At 44.5% G+C, this 18,290-nt stretch overlaps 1 protein-coding gene across 1 annotated transcript; it reads right to left on the reverse strand.

The window, feature by feature from the left end:
* Nucleotides 1-3,612: 3,612 nt before the first annotated feature.
* Nucleotides 3,613-7,275, reverse strand: LOC542774 (sucrose:sucrose 1-fructosyltransferase). Its single transcript, XM_044581144.1, has 4 exons — nucleotides 6,793-7,275; nucleotides 6,623-6,631; nucleotides 5,605-6,476; nucleotides 3,613-4,574 (listed from the first exon to the last, which is right to left on the reverse strand). The coding sequence occupies exons 1-4, from the start codon at nucleotides 7,196-7,198 to the stop codon at nucleotides 3,873-3,875; spliced, it is 1,989 nt and encodes a 662-aa protein (XP_044437079.1). The 5' UTR covers nucleotides 7,199-7,275; the 3' UTR covers nucleotides 3,613-3,872.
* Nucleotides 7,276-18,290: the final 11,015 nt, after the last annotated feature.

Consider the following 18,290-nt stretch of genomic DNA (forward strand, 5'->3'; position numbering starts at 1 on the left):
GGAGCAGCCGCCTCCCCCCCTGGCCGTCCAACGAGGCAAGTGAAAGCCCAGTCAGTCGTGATGTGGCAGCCAGCATGGTGACAGGTGAGCTCACGGCCTCCGTCGATCCCATTCCATGGCTGGCCTTCCTCTTCACTGACTGGATTTCTTCCACCCAAGTTTGCGTTTGCTGTTGCTTTACCAGAGGACCGTACCGGAATCTCGCCGGTTTGATTCCGGGTGGCTGGCTGTAGCTGGTGGCCGTCGACATGCATCGATGGGCACCAAAAGCGACCCATGGCCCACATGCATGTCTGCCTTTTCCCCAGCAAGGACTAGTATATTTCTGCTTAGTTGGAGGAAAGAACAGAGGAGAGAGAAGGTAAGCGGGCTCTTCGTGAAGAGCCAGCTCTAGCACGTGCTCCTAGGCACTTTGTGAGAATGGAAGGTGGGCCACATAATAAAAAAGTAGTACACTTTTTTGATCTATTATTGTACATGTTGACTATAAGATGGGCTGTAGATGACATGGCACTGGCTTATAGCCAGCAACTGGCTATACTATTAACCATGCTCTGAGGGTGCATCGTGTTCATGTCCAGTGACTGTCTTGAGAGTTCCAACAAGTTAAGTTTTCCTTTGGTGAAAGCATCATGGACAAATCAACATCAGGATTACAATCAAATTTAAGGCACTTCACAAGTGCCTATTACAGGACGCTTGTTTAGCGCAAAAATGAGCAGCTGCATAAGCAGATCTCTTCCCGACTGAGCGAAAAAACACTACTCCCTCCGATCGAAATTAATTGCCGTATAGCACAAGCTTCCGTGGCAAGAGCATGAGCTGCAACTGGACAAAATGAGCCATGATGATTTTCTCTCTCAAAAAACAAATATAATCCAGACATGGCAGAAATGTAGCTTACACGAACCTGAAAATTTACACTTCAAAAACCTTTCAATTTCCTGTAAATCAGAATACAGTTGATTAATACCATCATTAATTTAGTTGGTTCAATAATTCAAGCTAGTTAAGAGATCATAGACCTCTATTAAAAAGCATGACTAAAATGATTCTTGTTGAATCAATAAAAGAGGTACATGCCCTCCACCAATTTCCATCGAAGAACCGCGCTGAAACCACACGATGTAGGGGGTGGGGCGAATAGATGGCAGCACATCCACATTTGCCGCCGGAAGATGAGCACGAGGATCCGAGCCTATAGATGTGCGTATGCACTCAAATGGCACCTTTAGTAAGGGGGCGATGTCCATGGACCGTCCGCTCGAGACTAAGCCGGAAAGAGGTGCCACTGAGGACCATGCAGCCAGGGAGGTTTACGGCACTGGGAAACGTTGCCGCGATTGCTTCAATACAAGATCAGATCAAGGACTTCTCCCAGGCACACATAACTCGGAGAACCCGGTCATAGGTTGGGAAGTATAGCTCCACGATCACAACTACAAAAGAGGTTAGGACGTCAGGATGGCGCCACTATGGTCAGCTCATACACAATATAGAGCTGGGGTTTCTCCCGAAGCATGTACGAAGTCGTAAACCCAGCAAGATGGGGCACTTGATTCTGAGCAACAGTAGCAACGACTCTGCGGGGCAGCCGCAGCCACCGCGGATCTCAGGAGGCGGGATGACGAGAGGGGAGCTCGGAACCGAGCGATGGTTCAAGATAGGTAAGCCTATTGATCATGAATATGCGTTGACAATTTGACATCAAGAACATGAATAAAAAACATGGCTGAAATGAATGTTTATAATTTTTTTGAGACATGAATGCTTATATAAAGTTAATAAAAGAGGCCCGCGCAGTCCACCAATTCCATTATGGAACCAATTCTATCCCACGGACAAAAATGGCTTCAAATAAACAACTCGAAAAATTCCAAGGAGGAAAGCCCTGAATTGATTTGGTGTGATCAGCTGGACAAATCACTCTAACAGCATGCGACCATCACCATGGTTCCTTTCCACGTGCAATTGACGAGGCATGAATATGATGTGTATTTCTAAATGAACTAGAGATACGGTGAAAGAGATGGTGAAAGCGATCAAAGAATTGGCCGGCCAATCGATCGCTAAGTAAATACTTGATTACTAAGCATCATGCATCGACCAACAGGATTAATAAAAACTGCATGTGATCGTGGAGTATTATTGTTTGGGAAAAGCATGCTGCAACTAGGCATATGCGTCCATGCGTCTGGGAGAGTGATTAATTAACTAGAGATTAAGATAATGGAGCATGCATCCAAGGGACCGTCCATGCTCTCACTTCTCAGGGCTGAAGATCTTGGCAGCTCAGCCAGACATTGATCTCAAAACCCAGAGCCGTCCGTGAAATAGCAGTAGAAAAAACAAACGACGATACTGCGATGCACAGCTAGTGTGTGTACTTGTCCACGACTGCGACACCATTGATCTTTACCCAATATGCAAAATGAACAATCTCATTAGGCAGTGAAGATACTTTGGGGGGGGGGGGGGGGGGGGGGCTATTTGGGATGGGGGTATCTGCTGAATTCTTTTTTATGTCTTCAATTGTGTTTCAATCAGGATGATAAATACTCTCTCTGGTCCTTTTTACTCTGCGTATTAAAGTTTAACCAAATTTATATTAACAAATATCAACATTTAAAAATAATAATTTGACATTGTGAATGGTGATACATTTTTCTTTAAGTTTGGTCAAAGTAGAGATACTTTGACTTCAGACGAAATTTATATGCAGACTCAAAAGGACCGGAGGGAGTATACTCATCTGAAATTTAAGCATGAGTCACCTAGATTATGTTTAACTTGTATTTATGTATATGGTGATATTTATCGTAATGCGGTCATAAGCTGCATACGACGTATACGTTGTGAATCACAATGATGTTTTGATAAATACTTCATTATTTGAAATTGATGTGCCAGCAACATGCACGAACATTCAATTGCCGAGTGTAAAAAAAAAGATTAGGGCCAATGATCAAATTCCTATGGAAGGAAATTAGTCATTGGGAAGTTCAGAGCCGGGCTGTGGTGCAACTGTCTCTCATTGTGTTAGCGTGATTTTGAAATGTCCCTATTTCTAAGTGATTCAAAAAAAATGTAAGGAAAGCCAGACAAATTTTTTATTCCATATCCATAACATAATTTGCTCGATTTTAAATAGGTATTTATATAGTTGTATGAACAGTTTTGTTTGATTTTTTTGTTGAATACCTTGAAATACAAGTACAAGACGTAAGTGAAAACAGAAAAAACAAAACCAAAGGAGCTCCTACTTTATAATTAGGTCCAGGAGCCATAAGCCATATTTGTCAAAGTTTGGGTGTAAGTAGGCCCTGCTACCAATACGACCCAATGGACCCGTCTAAACTCTAAAGCAGAAACGAGTAGTCGGTACTCAAAATGTTTTTTTTTTCTCAAATGCCGTGCAGTCCTGTACTTAACAATCCAGACGCAGTAGATTATATGGAGCGTCCCGGCATTATTTTAAGTGAAAAAAATTCCAAAACAATGTAACTATCTTCGATGTTTATAAAATACATCATGATGTCTTTCTCTAGAAATAAAAAATGTAAAAATTGCATATAAAATGAATAAGAAATTAGACAGCACGAACTTGATACATTCACTTAAACTTGGTGGCATCCATGCCATTTTCATTCCCCAACAAATTGATTTACATGTGAACAATGATCATCATCATCATCAACATCATAGCCCTGTCATCAACACCATCTAATTCATCTTACTAAACCAAAAACCAGAACGAAGAACAAAAATGAAGTGATAGGCAGAGTCGCTAGTACTCCATCTCCAACTGTCCAAGAGAAAAGGAAGCCACCGACCGAGAACAACCGATCCATAACTTGTTGTAAGTGATCAGTCTAATCGACGACTACCAAGTCATCATCTGTGTATATATGGTTGTACGACGAGTCCATATCATGCACGACAAGCTTCTCGGCGGTGACGCTAGTGCCGGTGGCGTTGTTGAACATGTAGACCCCCGCTGCCGCGTAGATGGCCTCGGTCGGGTACGCCCTCGACGTTGCTGTCAACCTCCCGCCCATCGCGAAGCTCTGCACAATGGAGTGGTCCACGAGCACCCTAACGGAAAAATCTTCGCCGTCGAGCACTGGCACCGTGCTACCCACCACCCGCTTCACCACGTCACTAGCATGCGACGAGCGCAACTCGTCGTGGCAGAAGTGAGTCCGAAGACCACCGTCGAGGCCCTTGGACACATAGAAGTACACTCCCGTCTGTTCGGTCAGGGCGCGGTTGGCGAGGACAAGGAGGCCGAAGGGGCCAAGCGCGCCGCGGGTGGCAGCCCCGCTGCTGGTGGTGCAGTTGTAGCTAACATCGGCCTCGTTGAGGGCCTCAATGGCGGAGGCATCGATGCGGAAGGTTGCCTCGATGTCGAGCTGAGCGGTCTGATGGAGGGGGAGGAAGGCAACGGAGCCGGCGCCGACGGTGATGCCGCTGAGATCGGTGGTGTTGATGCGGAGGGCATCGAGCTCCTCCACAGGCCATTGGACGAGGTTCGTCCGGGTCTTCTCGTCAAGCTCCACTGTCCTCGGAATCGACTGCACGCACAACACACACCATTAAGTCAGTGGATCCAATAATTCAAAATAGTTAAGGCCATCGATCATGAGTGCACATTCACATCATGAACTTGAAGAAAAAAACATATCTGCAAATGATTCTTGCTTAATTAATATAAAGGGTGCCGCGCCCTGCACCTATTTCCATTAAAGAACATTAGCACACGAACAAAAAGGCTTCACATAATTAACATCAAAGATTCGAAGGAAGAAAGTCCCGATTTGATTTGGTGCGGTTTGTTAGCTGGGAACGGACTCCACGTGCGACTGACCAGGCATGCACATGATGTTTGTTTGTATATGGTTGTTGAGCTACACTAGAGATGGTGAAGTGGGCACTACATCGACAGTGTATTGGCTCTTGGAAGTTGCAACGAGATGGTGAAAGTGACCAAAGAAAACTAGTCCTGAAATTCAGCCGCCCGGCCGGCCTATCGACCGATGAGTAACATATAATTAACCATCATGCACCTACCTCGAGGATTAATAATACAAGTAATTACTGGTTGAAAAAAAATACTTACTACGTTTCAAATTGAACGGCGTACTACGCTTGGTTGGGATAAACTTTTTGATACGATGCAATATGCAATATATAAATTGAAAGGCAGAGATTGGTGCAATGTGTTTGCCATTTGGGTACTTAATTAGTTTAGTAATTAACTAGATACCAAATCGAGCGTGCAGCCAAGGAAGGGGCCGACCATGTTCTCCAGATCTCAAGCTTTTGACAGCTCAGCCAGACAGCAACCCACAGCCTAGAGCCGTCCGTTATTAGTTTTTTTATTACACAACAAAAAAGACAAACGACATCATGACTGCGACGCCGCACAGCTAGTGCTCTACGTACTGTTGTTACTGGCCCATGGCTGTCACACCAAGGATCTACCCCACCCAAGATTGCAAAACCAACGGTGCAGCTAATGATGTCGATCAATGATGATAAAACGTAATGTAAAATTAAGACAATCGTGTCAATGTACTTTAGTGTGGGTAGGGTGATAGTTACCTGGAGGTTGGCCCACCCCTTGGTGATGTCGGCGCGCTCCGAGTCGGTCTCGCCGACGTACGCCCACACGACGCGCCGCTTCTTCACGGGGTCGTAGAAGGACTTGGACGCGTAGTACTTGCCCCAGTCGTACCGCAGCCCGACGCCGAGCTCCAGCTCCTCGTCGATCGGCGTCCACTTGTTGGCGGCGGCGTCGAACCGGCCCAGCGAGTACCAGTCGTGCCGGTCGTCGTCGCTGCTCTCCTTGAGCACGTACAGCACGTCCTCGGCCGTCGAGTTGTACATGTCGCTGGCCTTGCGGCCCCCGCCGACGGCGTAGAGGTCGATGCACTCGTACTCGCCGGTGCCCTTGGGGCCGCGGTACATGTACCCCGGCATCAGCTCGTAGCTGAGGAAGTCCTTGGTCTTGTAGGAGAAGACGATGCCGGAGTGGTCCGAGTCGTTCTTGGAGCCGATGATGGTGCGCCACGTGCCGTCGGACTCGTCGAACCACGCGGTGGTGGGGTCGCGGAAGTCCTTCATGCCGATGCCGGGGGGCGGGAACACGACGGGGTTGGCGGGGTGCTTGACCCACTCGCGGAGGAGGGGATCGCTCGGGTCGGCGGGCTCCGCGAGGCAGGTCACCTGCGCAAAGGTCTCGGTGTTCCCCGTGTAGAGGAGGATGACCTTGCCGTCGGGGAGCACGGTGATGGAGCCGGTGAGGACGCCCTTGATGTCGTACCACTGGTCGGGCACCAAGGCCGGCGGGAGGTGGCGCCAGTGAATGAGGTCCTTGGACACGGCGTGGCCCCACACGATTTGGGGCTCCCACACGGAGCCCGACGGGTTGTACTGGTAGAAGAAGTGGTACCATCCGCCATAGTAAACCGGACCTGCAATGGATGCACACAATGTATTTCAGTCAAATATATTCCACATCTTTAGAAAAAAGTTAGTACAATATATTCCACAGGTGATGAATCTCTGAACAAGTAAGAATATTCGATCCATGGATCAGTTGGGTGGTGCGTGTACTGACCGTTGGGATCTGCATGAGGTAGCCGGAGAATGCCGCCGCCGGGGAGCAAACAAAACGGGAAGCAGAGGCAGCGAGGTCAGTTTCTGGATCAAACCAAGCCGGAAAAAAAGGAAAAGAAATTTGGATCTGAAGATTTAACCGAAGGGAGGATGAACTGGGGCAGTATATACCGTTCTGGTAGTACTTGTCCGGCTGGAAATGGTAGCCGGTGCGCTGCCACTGCAGCATGGCGTTGCTCCACGGGAACGCGTTGGCGGAGTAGGCCCCCGACGTCTTCTCCGACACGCCGTGCTCCTTGCCCCTGCTCCTCGGGAACTCCGTCGCCGGGGTCGCCGGCACGGAGGCGGCCACCGCGTCCCAGCCCGCCCCGCTGGCCCCGAAGACCGCGGCGGCGACGACGAGCGCCACCACGGCCGAGGCGGCCAGCACGGCGGCGCACGCGCGCCACCTCAGGCCACCGCCGCCGGCCCGCTCCTCCTCGATGCCCTTGGCGTCCGCGGAGGAGGACGGCAGCTGCTCGTAGGCGTACGGCAGCGGCGGCGTGCCGGGGATGAGTATGACGCGAGACGAATCCATGGCGCCGCCGCTGCTGGCCCGATGATCCCGAGGTAACTCGGTAGATTCTTTTCTGACCGATGGATGGGTGGTGGCTTCAGTGGGGGAGCGGGGGAGATTTATAGCTGGGGTTCGGGGGTAAAGATGGGATTTTTTTGGGATGGAACCAGCTGGGGTTTTGCGTAGGGTTTTGGCATCTACCGTCCGTTGCAAAACAAAAACACCTCACGCTTAGTTTTTGCTTTTGCGATGACACCTCACACTTTGTTGCACATGCTCTTTGTTCTTGTGTTTATGGCAATGAGAAGGCATTACTGCTCTTGGGCCTCTGCTGGTTTCTTGGAAAAATATCTACAAACAAGGTGGCCCCATAAGATCGGCGGATCCTCTCGCCGCGACTCCTTTTAGTAGGTGGTTGCGATTCATCAACATTGCATTTAAAAAAAAAATTGTACACATGTACAAGCTTGTGTTCCTATTGCCCACATAAATGTTCAGGCCAATAAAATCAACCTATGTGTCATGTATTAAAAAACATGTTCCATGCTTAAGAATGACTTACTTCAGCATTGGTTTTTATTTTGTTTTTAAAGGCATAAATCTTATGTTTTACATGATTTGCCGCCTCATATGCCTTTCAGAAATTGCTTGTCCTAGAGATTATGCCGAGTTCGTTAAGAAGGAAACAATGGTTGTTTGTAAAAGGGAGTGTGTAGATGTAAAAGGGAGTGTGTAGATGCATGGGTCTATTTCATGGTTCTGTCATCGCATAAGATGTTCTTCAAAGAGGTTATGGTCAAACTACGTTGAAAAAGAACACATGTTTTTGCACCGGACTTAAACGTGTCTGGTAAGAGACGTTGCATACTGAACACCAATATTTGAAGGAAAAATAAATTGGTCTGGAAACTAAACTTGTTGAAGAGGTTATGAGCAACTACATTGAAAAGGAACACACGTGTGCTTGCAAGAGACTATTGCGTGGCCTATAAGAAATGTTCCATATGACGACATGATGCAGAAACATGATAATACATTGGTTTTGCTTTTAATTTTCAGGGGCATACACCTTAAGGTTTTTGAGGATTTGTCGTCTTTTGATGTATAGTTGCTTGTCCAGGAGATTATCATCGACATTTTTTAAGAAGGAAACAATGTTTGTTTGTGATGAGGAATGTGTAGATGCAAAAGGTCACCACCGCCATGTTGTCCTCTCCGTTGGCCCGTCAGGAATCGGACAACCCTGTAATAGGGACAATGGGGCTTCGCGACAGAACAAGCGGACAATATTGCTGTCTATTTCATAATTTTGTAATTGTATAAGGTTTTGTTGAAGAAATTATGATCAACTACATCGAAAAAGAACACATGTCTTTGCACCGGACTTAGTCGTGTCCGGCAAGAAATTTTGCATACTGCGATACAATAGTGTGATCAACTACGTTGAAAAAGAACACATGTGCTTGCATGGGACGCATGCATGTTCGGTAAGAAACAATGCATTATACGACATGATAACACTACAGAACAACAAGATTTCGAAGGAAAATTAAATTGATCCAGAAACTAATCCTTTTTCCTTCATGAAACAAGTGCACGCATGCAGTGAGTTATTTTACTTCCAAATGTCTATTACTCCGTGATTCCACCCACCGAGAGGATTATAGATGTGGAACAGTGAAATCCATCAAAGCATATATGTTGAGGGAAGAGATGTAACTAGTTATAACTTTCAAGGTAATGACTGGACATGATGCATGACACATCACATTAGAGCTTATTGTCAAAATATTAAGGAACAAGACACCATCGGGTTTGCATTAGGTTCATAAGATTGGCAGATTCACTTGTCGCGATTCCTTCAGTAGGTGGTTGCGAATGATGAACCACAAGTATAGGAGATCAATCGTAGTTCTTTTGATAAGTAAAAGTGTCGAACCCAACAAGGAGCAGAATGAATTAACAAGTAGTTTTGAGCAAGGTTTCACTTCAAGTGTTGTAAAGATAATTTTGATAACAAGGCAAATAGTAACAAAAGTAATAAAGTGCAGCAAGTGGCCCAATCCTTCTATATGCTAAGGACAAGCAGGTGGTGTTTCTTATAATAGCTAAAACGCTCTTGAGGAGACATGAGAATCTCGTCAAGTTACTTTCACAACTATTGATTAAGTTACTGTTCCTTGCTTTGGTAAGTGTTGTGTGGGTGAACCAGAGCTAAGGTACTGTTCTAACTTGAACAAATACCTTCTTATGATTATGCCCCCCATGCAAACATATGCAACTACAAGACAAGTAACTAAGATAAATATAACCATAACATTAAACAATAGGATCCAAAACAGCCCCTCACGGAACAATTCATAAACTGGGGTTTGAGTTTCTATCACTCCCGCGACCCATCATCTACAAACTAATTCCACAATGTCTTCCCCTAGGCCCAAAGATGGTGAACTGTCATGTACCCGACGTTCACATAACACCACTAGAAGAATAACAACACACCATATCGTCAAAAACATTGAACGGTGATCAACTTAACATGATTACTGGCAACAAGACTTCTCTCATATCCTCAAGATAAAATGCAACTACTCACAAGACATCATATGGATCAGGATCAGTAGGTATAAATATATGATGAACTATCTGAACTCAACAATCTTTCACCAATAAATCTTCTACGCATCAACTACAAGATGTAATCAACACACATAAGTACTTCGAGTTACCAATCTAAGGTTTGATACAAAGATTGAACAAAAATGTGAAGGAAATATTCCCTAGAGGCAATAATAAAGTTGTTATTTATATTTCCTTATATCATGATAAATGTTTATTATCCATGCTAGAATTGTATTAACCGGAAACTTGATACATGTGTGGATATATAGACAATACACCGTGTCCCTAGTAAGCCTCTACTAGACTAGCTCGTTAATCAAAGATGGTTAAGTTTCCTAGCCATAGACATGTGTTGTCATTTGATGAATGGGATCACGTCATTAGGAGAATGATGTGATGGACAAGACCAATCCGTTAGCTTAGCATTATGATCCTTCAGTTTTATTGCTATTGCTTTCTTCATGACTTATACATATTCATCTGACTATGAGATTATGCAACTCCCGAATACCGGAGGAACGCCTTGTGTGCTATCAAACGTCACAACGTAACTGGGTGATTATAAAGATGCTCTACAGGTGTCTCCGAAGGTGTTTGTTGGGTTGGCATAGATCAAGATTAGGATTTGTCACTCCGTGTATCGGCGAGGTATCTCTGGGCCCTCTCGGTAATGCACATCATAATAAGCCTTGCAAGCAATGTGACTAATGAGTTAGTTACGGGATGATGTATTACGAAACGAGTAAAGAGACTTGCCGGTAACGAGATTGAAGACTAGGTATGAAGATACCGACGATCGAATCTCGGGCAAGTAACATACCGATGACAAAGGGAATTACGTATGTTGTCATAAGGTTCGACCGATAAAGATCTTCGTAGAATATGTAGGAGCCAATATGGGCATCCAGGTTCCGCTATTGGTTATTTACTGGAGAGGTGTCTCGGTCATGTCTACATAGTTCTCGAACCCATAGGGTCCGCACGCTTAACATTCGTTGACGATATAGTATTATATGAGTTGTGTATGTTGGTGACCGAATGTTGTTCGGAGTCCCGGATGAGATCACGGACATGACGAGGAGCTCTGGAATGGTCCGGAGGTAAAGATTCATATATTGGATGATATGGTTAGGTCAAGGAGTCAGGCCCATGGGGCTATAGGTCGGTGCAAAAGATAGTTTTGCGGAGGTCAGAGGCCAAACGCCGGAGACCCTGGCGTCTGGCCCTGGGCCAGGCGCCGAGGCCCATGGCGTCTGGGCCAGACGTCAAGGATTGTGGCGTTTGGTCCTGGAGTCCGAGTGGGACTCTTGCCTTTCGGGCAAAACCGACTTTGAGGAGGCTTTTACTCCAAGTTTCGACCCCAGGGCTCAACATATAAATAGAGGGGCAGGGCTAGCACCCAAGAAACATGAAGAATCACCAAGCCGTGTGCCAGCAACCCCGTTCCCTCTAGTTTATCCTCCGTCATAGTTTTTGTAGTGCTTGGCGAAGCCCTGCGGAGATTGTTCTTCACCAACACCGTCACCACGCCGTTGTGCTGCCGGAACTCATCTACTACTTCGCCCATCTTACTGGATCGAGAAGGCGAGGACGTCATCGAGCTGAACGTGTGCTGAACGCGGAGGTGCCATACGTTCGGTACTTGATCGGGATGGATCGTGAAGGTGTACGACTACATCAACCGCGTTGTCAAACGCTTCCGGTTTCGGTCTACGAGGGTACGTGGACACACTCTCCCTGCTCGTTGCTATGCATCACCAAGATAGATCTTGCGTGATCGTAGGAATTTTTTTGAAATTACTGCATTCCCAACAGTGGCATCCGAGCCAGGTCTATGCGTAGATGTTATATGCACGAGTAGAACACAAAGAGTTGTGTGCGACAATAGTCATACTGCTTACCAGCATGTCATACTTTGATTCGGCGGTATTGTTGGATGAAGCGGCCCAGACCGACATTACATGACCGCGTTCATGAGACTGGTTCTACCGCCGTGCTTTGCACATAGGTGGCTAGTGGGTGTCTGTTTCTCCAACTTTAGTTGAATCGAGTGTGACTACGCCCGGTCCTTGTTGAAGGTTAAAACAACACACTTGACAAAAAATCGTTGTGGTTTTGATGCGTAGGTAAGAACGGTTCTTGCTAAGCCCGTAGCAGCCACGTAAAACTTGCAACAACAAAGTAGAGGATGTCTAACTTGTTTTTGTAGGGCATGTTGTGATGTGATATGGTCAAGACGTGATGAGATATAAATTATTGTATGAGATGATCATGTTTTGTAAAAGTTATCGGCAACTGGCAGGAGACTTATGGTTGTCGCTTTATTGTATGAAATGCAGTCGCCATGTAATTGCTTTACTTTATCACTAAGCGATAGCGATAGTCGTAGCAATAGTTGGCGAGACGACAACGATGCTACGATAGAAATCAAGGTGTCAAGCCGGTGACGATGGTGATCATGACAGTGCTTTGGAGATGGAGATCAAAGGCACAAGATGATGATGGCCATATCATATCACTTATTTTGATTGCATGTGATGTTTATCCTTTATGCATCTTCTTTTGCTTAGTACGGCGGTAGCATTATAAGATGATCTCTCACTAAATTTCAAGGTACAAGTGTTCTCCCTGAGTATGCACCGTTGCTACAAATCGTCGTGCCGAGACACCACGTGCCCCCCTCCTAGTCCAATTCGGACCGGAGGGGGAGGGGGCGCGCGGCCTGCCCTGGCTGCCCCTCTCTCTCTCTCTCCACTAAAGCCCATTAGGGCCCATATACTCCCCGGGGGGTTCCGGTAACCCCCCCCGGTACTCCTGTATATGCCCGAACTCTCTCGAAACCTTTCCGATGTCCAAACATAGTCATCCAATATATCGATCTTTATGTCTCGACCATTTCGAGACTCCTCGTCATGTCTGTGATCATAATCATATCCGGGACTCCGAACTACCTTCGGTACATCAAAACACATAAACTCATAATAACGATCGTCACCGAACGTTAAGCGTGCGGACCCTACGGGTTCGAGAACTATGTAGACATGACCGAGACTCATCTCCGGTCAATAACCAATAGCGGAACCTGGATGCTCATATTGGTTCCTACATATTCTACGAAGATCTTTATCGGTCAAACCGCATAACAACATACGTTGTTCCCTTTGTCATCGGTATGTTACTTGCCCGAGATTCGATCGTCGGTATCTCAACACCTAGTTTAATCTCGTTACCGGCAAGTCTCTTTACTCGTTCCGTAATGCATCATCCCGCAACTAACACATTAGTCACATTGCTTGCAAGGCTTATAGTGATGTGCATTACCGAGAGGGCCCAGAGATACCTCTCCGACAATCGGAGTGACAAATCCTAATCTCGATCTATGCCAACTCAACAAACACCATTGGAGACACCTGTAGAGCACCTTTATAATCACCCAGTTACGTTGTGACGTTTGGTGGACGGTGCACATAGCTTTTAACATTACTCCTCCGAGTTCTGTCAGCTCGTTATTTGGAACGTGGCTTAACAGGATAGAGTCCGAAACAGCGAGCCACATCCGCGTAGGAGTATGTGCATATTTTGTGGGCAGTCTGGAACTGCAGAAATGATTTGGTCTTTAACAGAACATCAAATATTCATTTTTTGCAGGTTATCTTCCGGGCCAGTGCGTTGATCCGTATGTGGTCGGTACTCACTCCGACGGAGGCCAGGGAGCATTTGGTTACTGGATCTATCCGGTGGGAGATGGTAGCACGGGATGTCTTCAACCGGTTTGGATGGCGGTCATGTAATAGGATAGGCAATTAGTTTTCCTATCTTTTTTGTGCCAGCCGGTTGTGGCTTTTATGGCCTTTTTATTGGCTCTTTGTGCGCTTGTCTTTACTTTTTTCGAGACTTTACGACCTTGTTGAACCTATTTGCTTTTTATAAAGGTGGCCGTATGCATCGTTCTGATGCAGAGGCCGGGGAGCCCCCCCCTTTCGAAAAAAAACGTTGTGACGTTTGGTAGCACACCAAGTGTTCCTCCGGTATTCGGGAGTTGCATAATCTCATAGTCATGGGAACATGTATAAGTCATGAAGAAAGCAATAGCAACATACTAAAGGATCAAGTGCTAAGCTAACAAAATGGGTCAAGTCAATCACATCATTCTCTAATGATGTGAGCCCGTTAATCAAATGACAACTCATGTCTATGGCTAGGAAACTTAACCATCTTTGATTCAACGAGCTAGTCAAGTAGAGGCATACTAGTGACACTCTGTTTGTCTATGTATTCACACATGTACTAAGTTTCCGGTTAATATAATTCTAGCATGAATAATAAACATTTATCATGATATAAGGAAATATAAATAACAACTTTATTATTGCCTCTAGGGCATATTTCCTTCAGTCTCCCACTTGCACTAGAGTCAATAATCTAGTTCACATCGCCATGTGATTTAACACCAATAGTTCACATCACCATGTGATTAACACCCATAGTTCACATCATCATGTGACCAACACCCAAAGGGTTTACTAGAGTCAATAATCTAGTTCACATCGCTATGTGATTAACACCCAAAGAGTACTTAAGGTGTGATCATGTTTTGCTTGTGAGAGAAGTTTAGTCAACGGATCTGCCACATTCAGAGCCGTATGTATTTTGCAAATATTCTATGTCTTACAATACTCTGCACGGAACTACTATAGCTAATTGCTCCCACTTTCAATATGTATCTAGATTGAGACTTAGAGTCATCCGGATCAGTATCAAAACTTGCATCGAGGTAACCCTTCACGACGAACCTTTTGTCACCTCCATAACCGAGAAACATATCCTTATACCACTAAGGATAATTTTGACCGCTGTCCAGTGGTCCACTCCTGGATCACTATTGTACCCTCTTGCCAAACTCATGGTGAGGTATACAATAGGTCTGGTACACAGCATGGCATACTTTATAGAACCTATGACTGAGGCATTGGGAATGACTTTTCATTCTATTTCTATTTTCTGCCGTGGTCGGGTTTTGAGTCTTTACTCAACATCACACCTTGCAATACAGGCAAGAGCTCTTTCTTTGATTGTTCCATTTTGAACTACTTCAAAATCTTGTCAAGGTATGTACTCATTGAAAAAACATATCAAGCGTCTTGATCGATCTCTATAGATCTTGAAGCTCAATATGTAAGCAGCTTCACCGAGGTCTTTCTATGAAAAACTCCTTTCAAACACTCCTTTATGCTTCCAGAAAATTCTACATCATTTCCGATCAACAATATGTCATTCACATATACTTATCAGAAAGGCTGTAGTGCTCCCACTCACTTTCTTGTAAATACAGGCTTCACTGCAAGCCTGTATAAAACTATATGCTTTGATCAACTCATCAAACCGTATATTCCAACTCCGAGATGCTTGCACCGGTCCATAGATGGATCGCTGGAGCTTGCACATTTTGTTAGCACCTTTAGGATTGACAAAACCTTCTGGCTGCATCATATACAACTCTTTTTTAATAAATCCATTAAGGAATGCAGTTTTGTTATTCATTTGCCAGATTTCATAAAATGCGGCAATTGGTAACATGATTCGGACAGACTTAAGCATCGATGCGAGTGAGAAAATCTCATTGTAGTCAACACCTTGAACTTGTCGAAAACCTTTTGCGATAATTCGATCTTTGTAGATAGTAACACTACCATCAGCGTCCGTCTTCCTCTTGAAAATCCATTTATTCTCAATGGCTTGCCGATCATCGGGCAATTCCACCAAAGTCCATACTTTGTTCTCATACATGGATCCCATCTCAGATTTTATGGCCCATTTTGCGGAATCTGGGCTCATCATCGCTTCCTCATAGTTCGTAGGTTTTTCATGGTCTAGTAACATGACTTCCAGAACAGGATTACCGTACTACTCTGGCGGGGAACGTACTCTGGTTGACCTACGAGGTTCGGTAGCAACTTGATTTGAAGTTTCATGATCATCATCATTAGCTTCCTCACTAATTGGTGTAGGAATCACTAGAACTGATTTATGTGATGAACTACTTTCCAATAAGGGAGCAGGTACATTTACCTCATCAAGTTCTACTTTCCTCCCACTCACTTCTTTCGAGAGAAACTCCTTCTCAAGAAAGGATCCATTCTTAGCAACGAATATCTTGCCTTCGGATCTGTGATAGAAGGTGTACCCAACAGTCTCCTTTGGGTATCCTATGAAGACACATTTCTCCGATTTGGGTTCGAGCTTATCAGGTTGAAGCTTTTTCACATAAGCATCACATCCCCAAACTTTAAGAAACGAAAACTTGGGTATCTTGCCAAACCACAGTTCATATGGTGTGGTCTCAACGGATTTAGATGGTGCCCTATTTAACGTGAATGCAGCTGTCTCTAATGCATAACCCCAAAACGATTGTGATAAATCGGTAAGACATCATAGATCGCACCATATCTAATAAAATACGGTTATGACATTCGGACACACCATTACGCTGTGGTGTTCCAGGTGGCGTGAGTTGCGAAACTATTCCGCATTGTTTCAAATGAAGACCAAACTCATAACTCAAATATTCTCCTCCATGATCAGATTGTAGAAACTTTATTTTCTTGTTACGATGATTTTCCACTTCACTCTGAATTTTTTTGAACTTTTCAAATGTTTCAGACTTATGTTTCATCAATTAGATATACCCATATCTGCTCAAATCATCTGTGAAGGTGAGAAAATAATGATACCCGCCGCGAACCTCAATATTCATCGGACCACATACATCAGTATGTATGATTTCCAACAAATCTATTGTTCGCTCCATTGTTCCAGAGAACGGAGTTTTAGTCATCTTGCCCATGAGGCATGGTTCGCAAGCATCAAGTGATTCATAATCAACTGATTCCAAAAGCCCATCAGCATGGAGTTTCTTCATGCGCTTTACACCAATATGACCTAAACGGCAGTGTCACAAATAAGTTGCACTATCATTATTAACTTTGCATCTTTTGGCTTCAATATTATGAATATGTGTATCACTACGATCGAGATTCAATAAACCATTTATATTGAGTGTATGACCATAGAAGGTTTTATTGATGTAAATAGAACAACAATTATTCTATGACTTTAATGAATAACCGTATTGCAATAAACATGATCCAATCATATTCATGCACAACGCAAACACCAAATAACATTTATTTTAGGTTCAACACTAATCCCGACGGTAAGGGAGTGTGCGATGGTGATCTTATCCTTGGAATCACTTCCAACACACATCATCACCTTGCCCTTAACTAGTCTCTGTTTATTTGCAACTCCCGTTTCGAGTTACTACTCTTAGCAACTGAACCAGTATCAAATACCGAGGGGTTGCTATAAACACTAGTAAAGTACACATCAATAACATGTATATCAAATATACCTTTGTTCACTTTGCATCCTTCTTATCCGCCAAGTATCTAGGGCAGTTCCACTTCCAGTGACCATTTCCTTTGCAGTAGAAGCATTTAGTTTCCGGCTTGGGTCTAGCTTTGGGGTTCTTCATGGGAGTGGCAACTTGCTTGCCATTCTTTCTTGAAGTTCCCTTTCTTTCCCTTGCCCTTTTACTTCAAACTAGTGGTCTTGTTAACAATCAACACTTGATGCTCTTTCTTGATTTCTACCTTCGCCGATTTTAGCATCGCGAAGAGCTCGCGAATCGTTTTCGTCCATCCCTTACATATTATAGTTCACCACGAAGTTTTAGTAACTTGTTGATGTGACTAGAGAACTCTGTCAATCACTATATTTTCTGGAAGATTAACTCCCACTTTATTCAAGTGATTGTAGTACTCAGACATTTTGACCACATGCTCACTGGTTGAGCTATTCTCATCCATCTTGTAGGCAAAGTAATTGTCAGAGGTCTCATACCTCTCAACACGGGCATGAGTCTGAAATACCAATTTCAACTCTTGGAACATCTCATATGCTCCATGTCGTTCAAAACATTTTTGAAGTCCCGGTTCTAAGCCGTAAAGCATGGTGCACTAAACTATCAAGTGTTGAAATATGTCCTAGAGGCAATAATAAATGGTTATTATTATATTTCTTTGTTCATGATAATTGTCTATTGTTCATGCTATAATTGTGTTATCCGGAAATCGTAATGCATGTGTGAATACATAGACCACAACGTGTCCCTAGTAAGCCTCTAGTTGACTAGCTCGTTGATCAACAGATAGTCATGGTTTCCTGACTATGGACATTGGATGTCATTGATAACGGGATCACATCATTAGGAGAATGATGTGTTGGACAAGACCCAATCCTAAGCATAGCTCAAAGATCGTGTAGTTCGTTTGCTAGAGCTTTTCCAATGTCAAGTATCTTTTCCTTAGACCATGAGATCGTGCAACTCCCGGATGCCGTAGGAGTGCTTTGGGTGTGACAAACGTCACAACGTAACTGGGTGACTATAAAGGTGCACTACGGGTATCTCCGAAAGTGTCTGTTGGGTTGG

The sequence above is a fragment of the Triticum aestivum genome, chromosome 7D, assembly GCF_018294505.1.
Source record: "Triticum aestivum cultivar Chinese Spring chromosome 7D, IWGSC CS RefSeq v2.1, whole genome shotgun sequence".
In the NCBI taxonomy this organism is placed as follows: Eukaryota; Viridiplantae; Streptophyta; class Magnoliopsida; order Poales; family Poaceae; genus Triticum; species Triticum aestivum.

Bases quoted from the DNA above. Each gene is read 5' to 3' on its own strand.
- LOC542774 (XM_044581144.1), bottom strand. From the start codon at position 7,198: ATGGATTCGTCTCGCGTCATACTCATCCCCGGCACGCCGCCGCTGCCG. The intron at 4,575-5,604 runs GTAACTATCACC...TTGTGCGTGCAG, and splicing joins AGGGGTGGGCCAACCTCCAG to TCGATTCCGAGGACAGTGGA.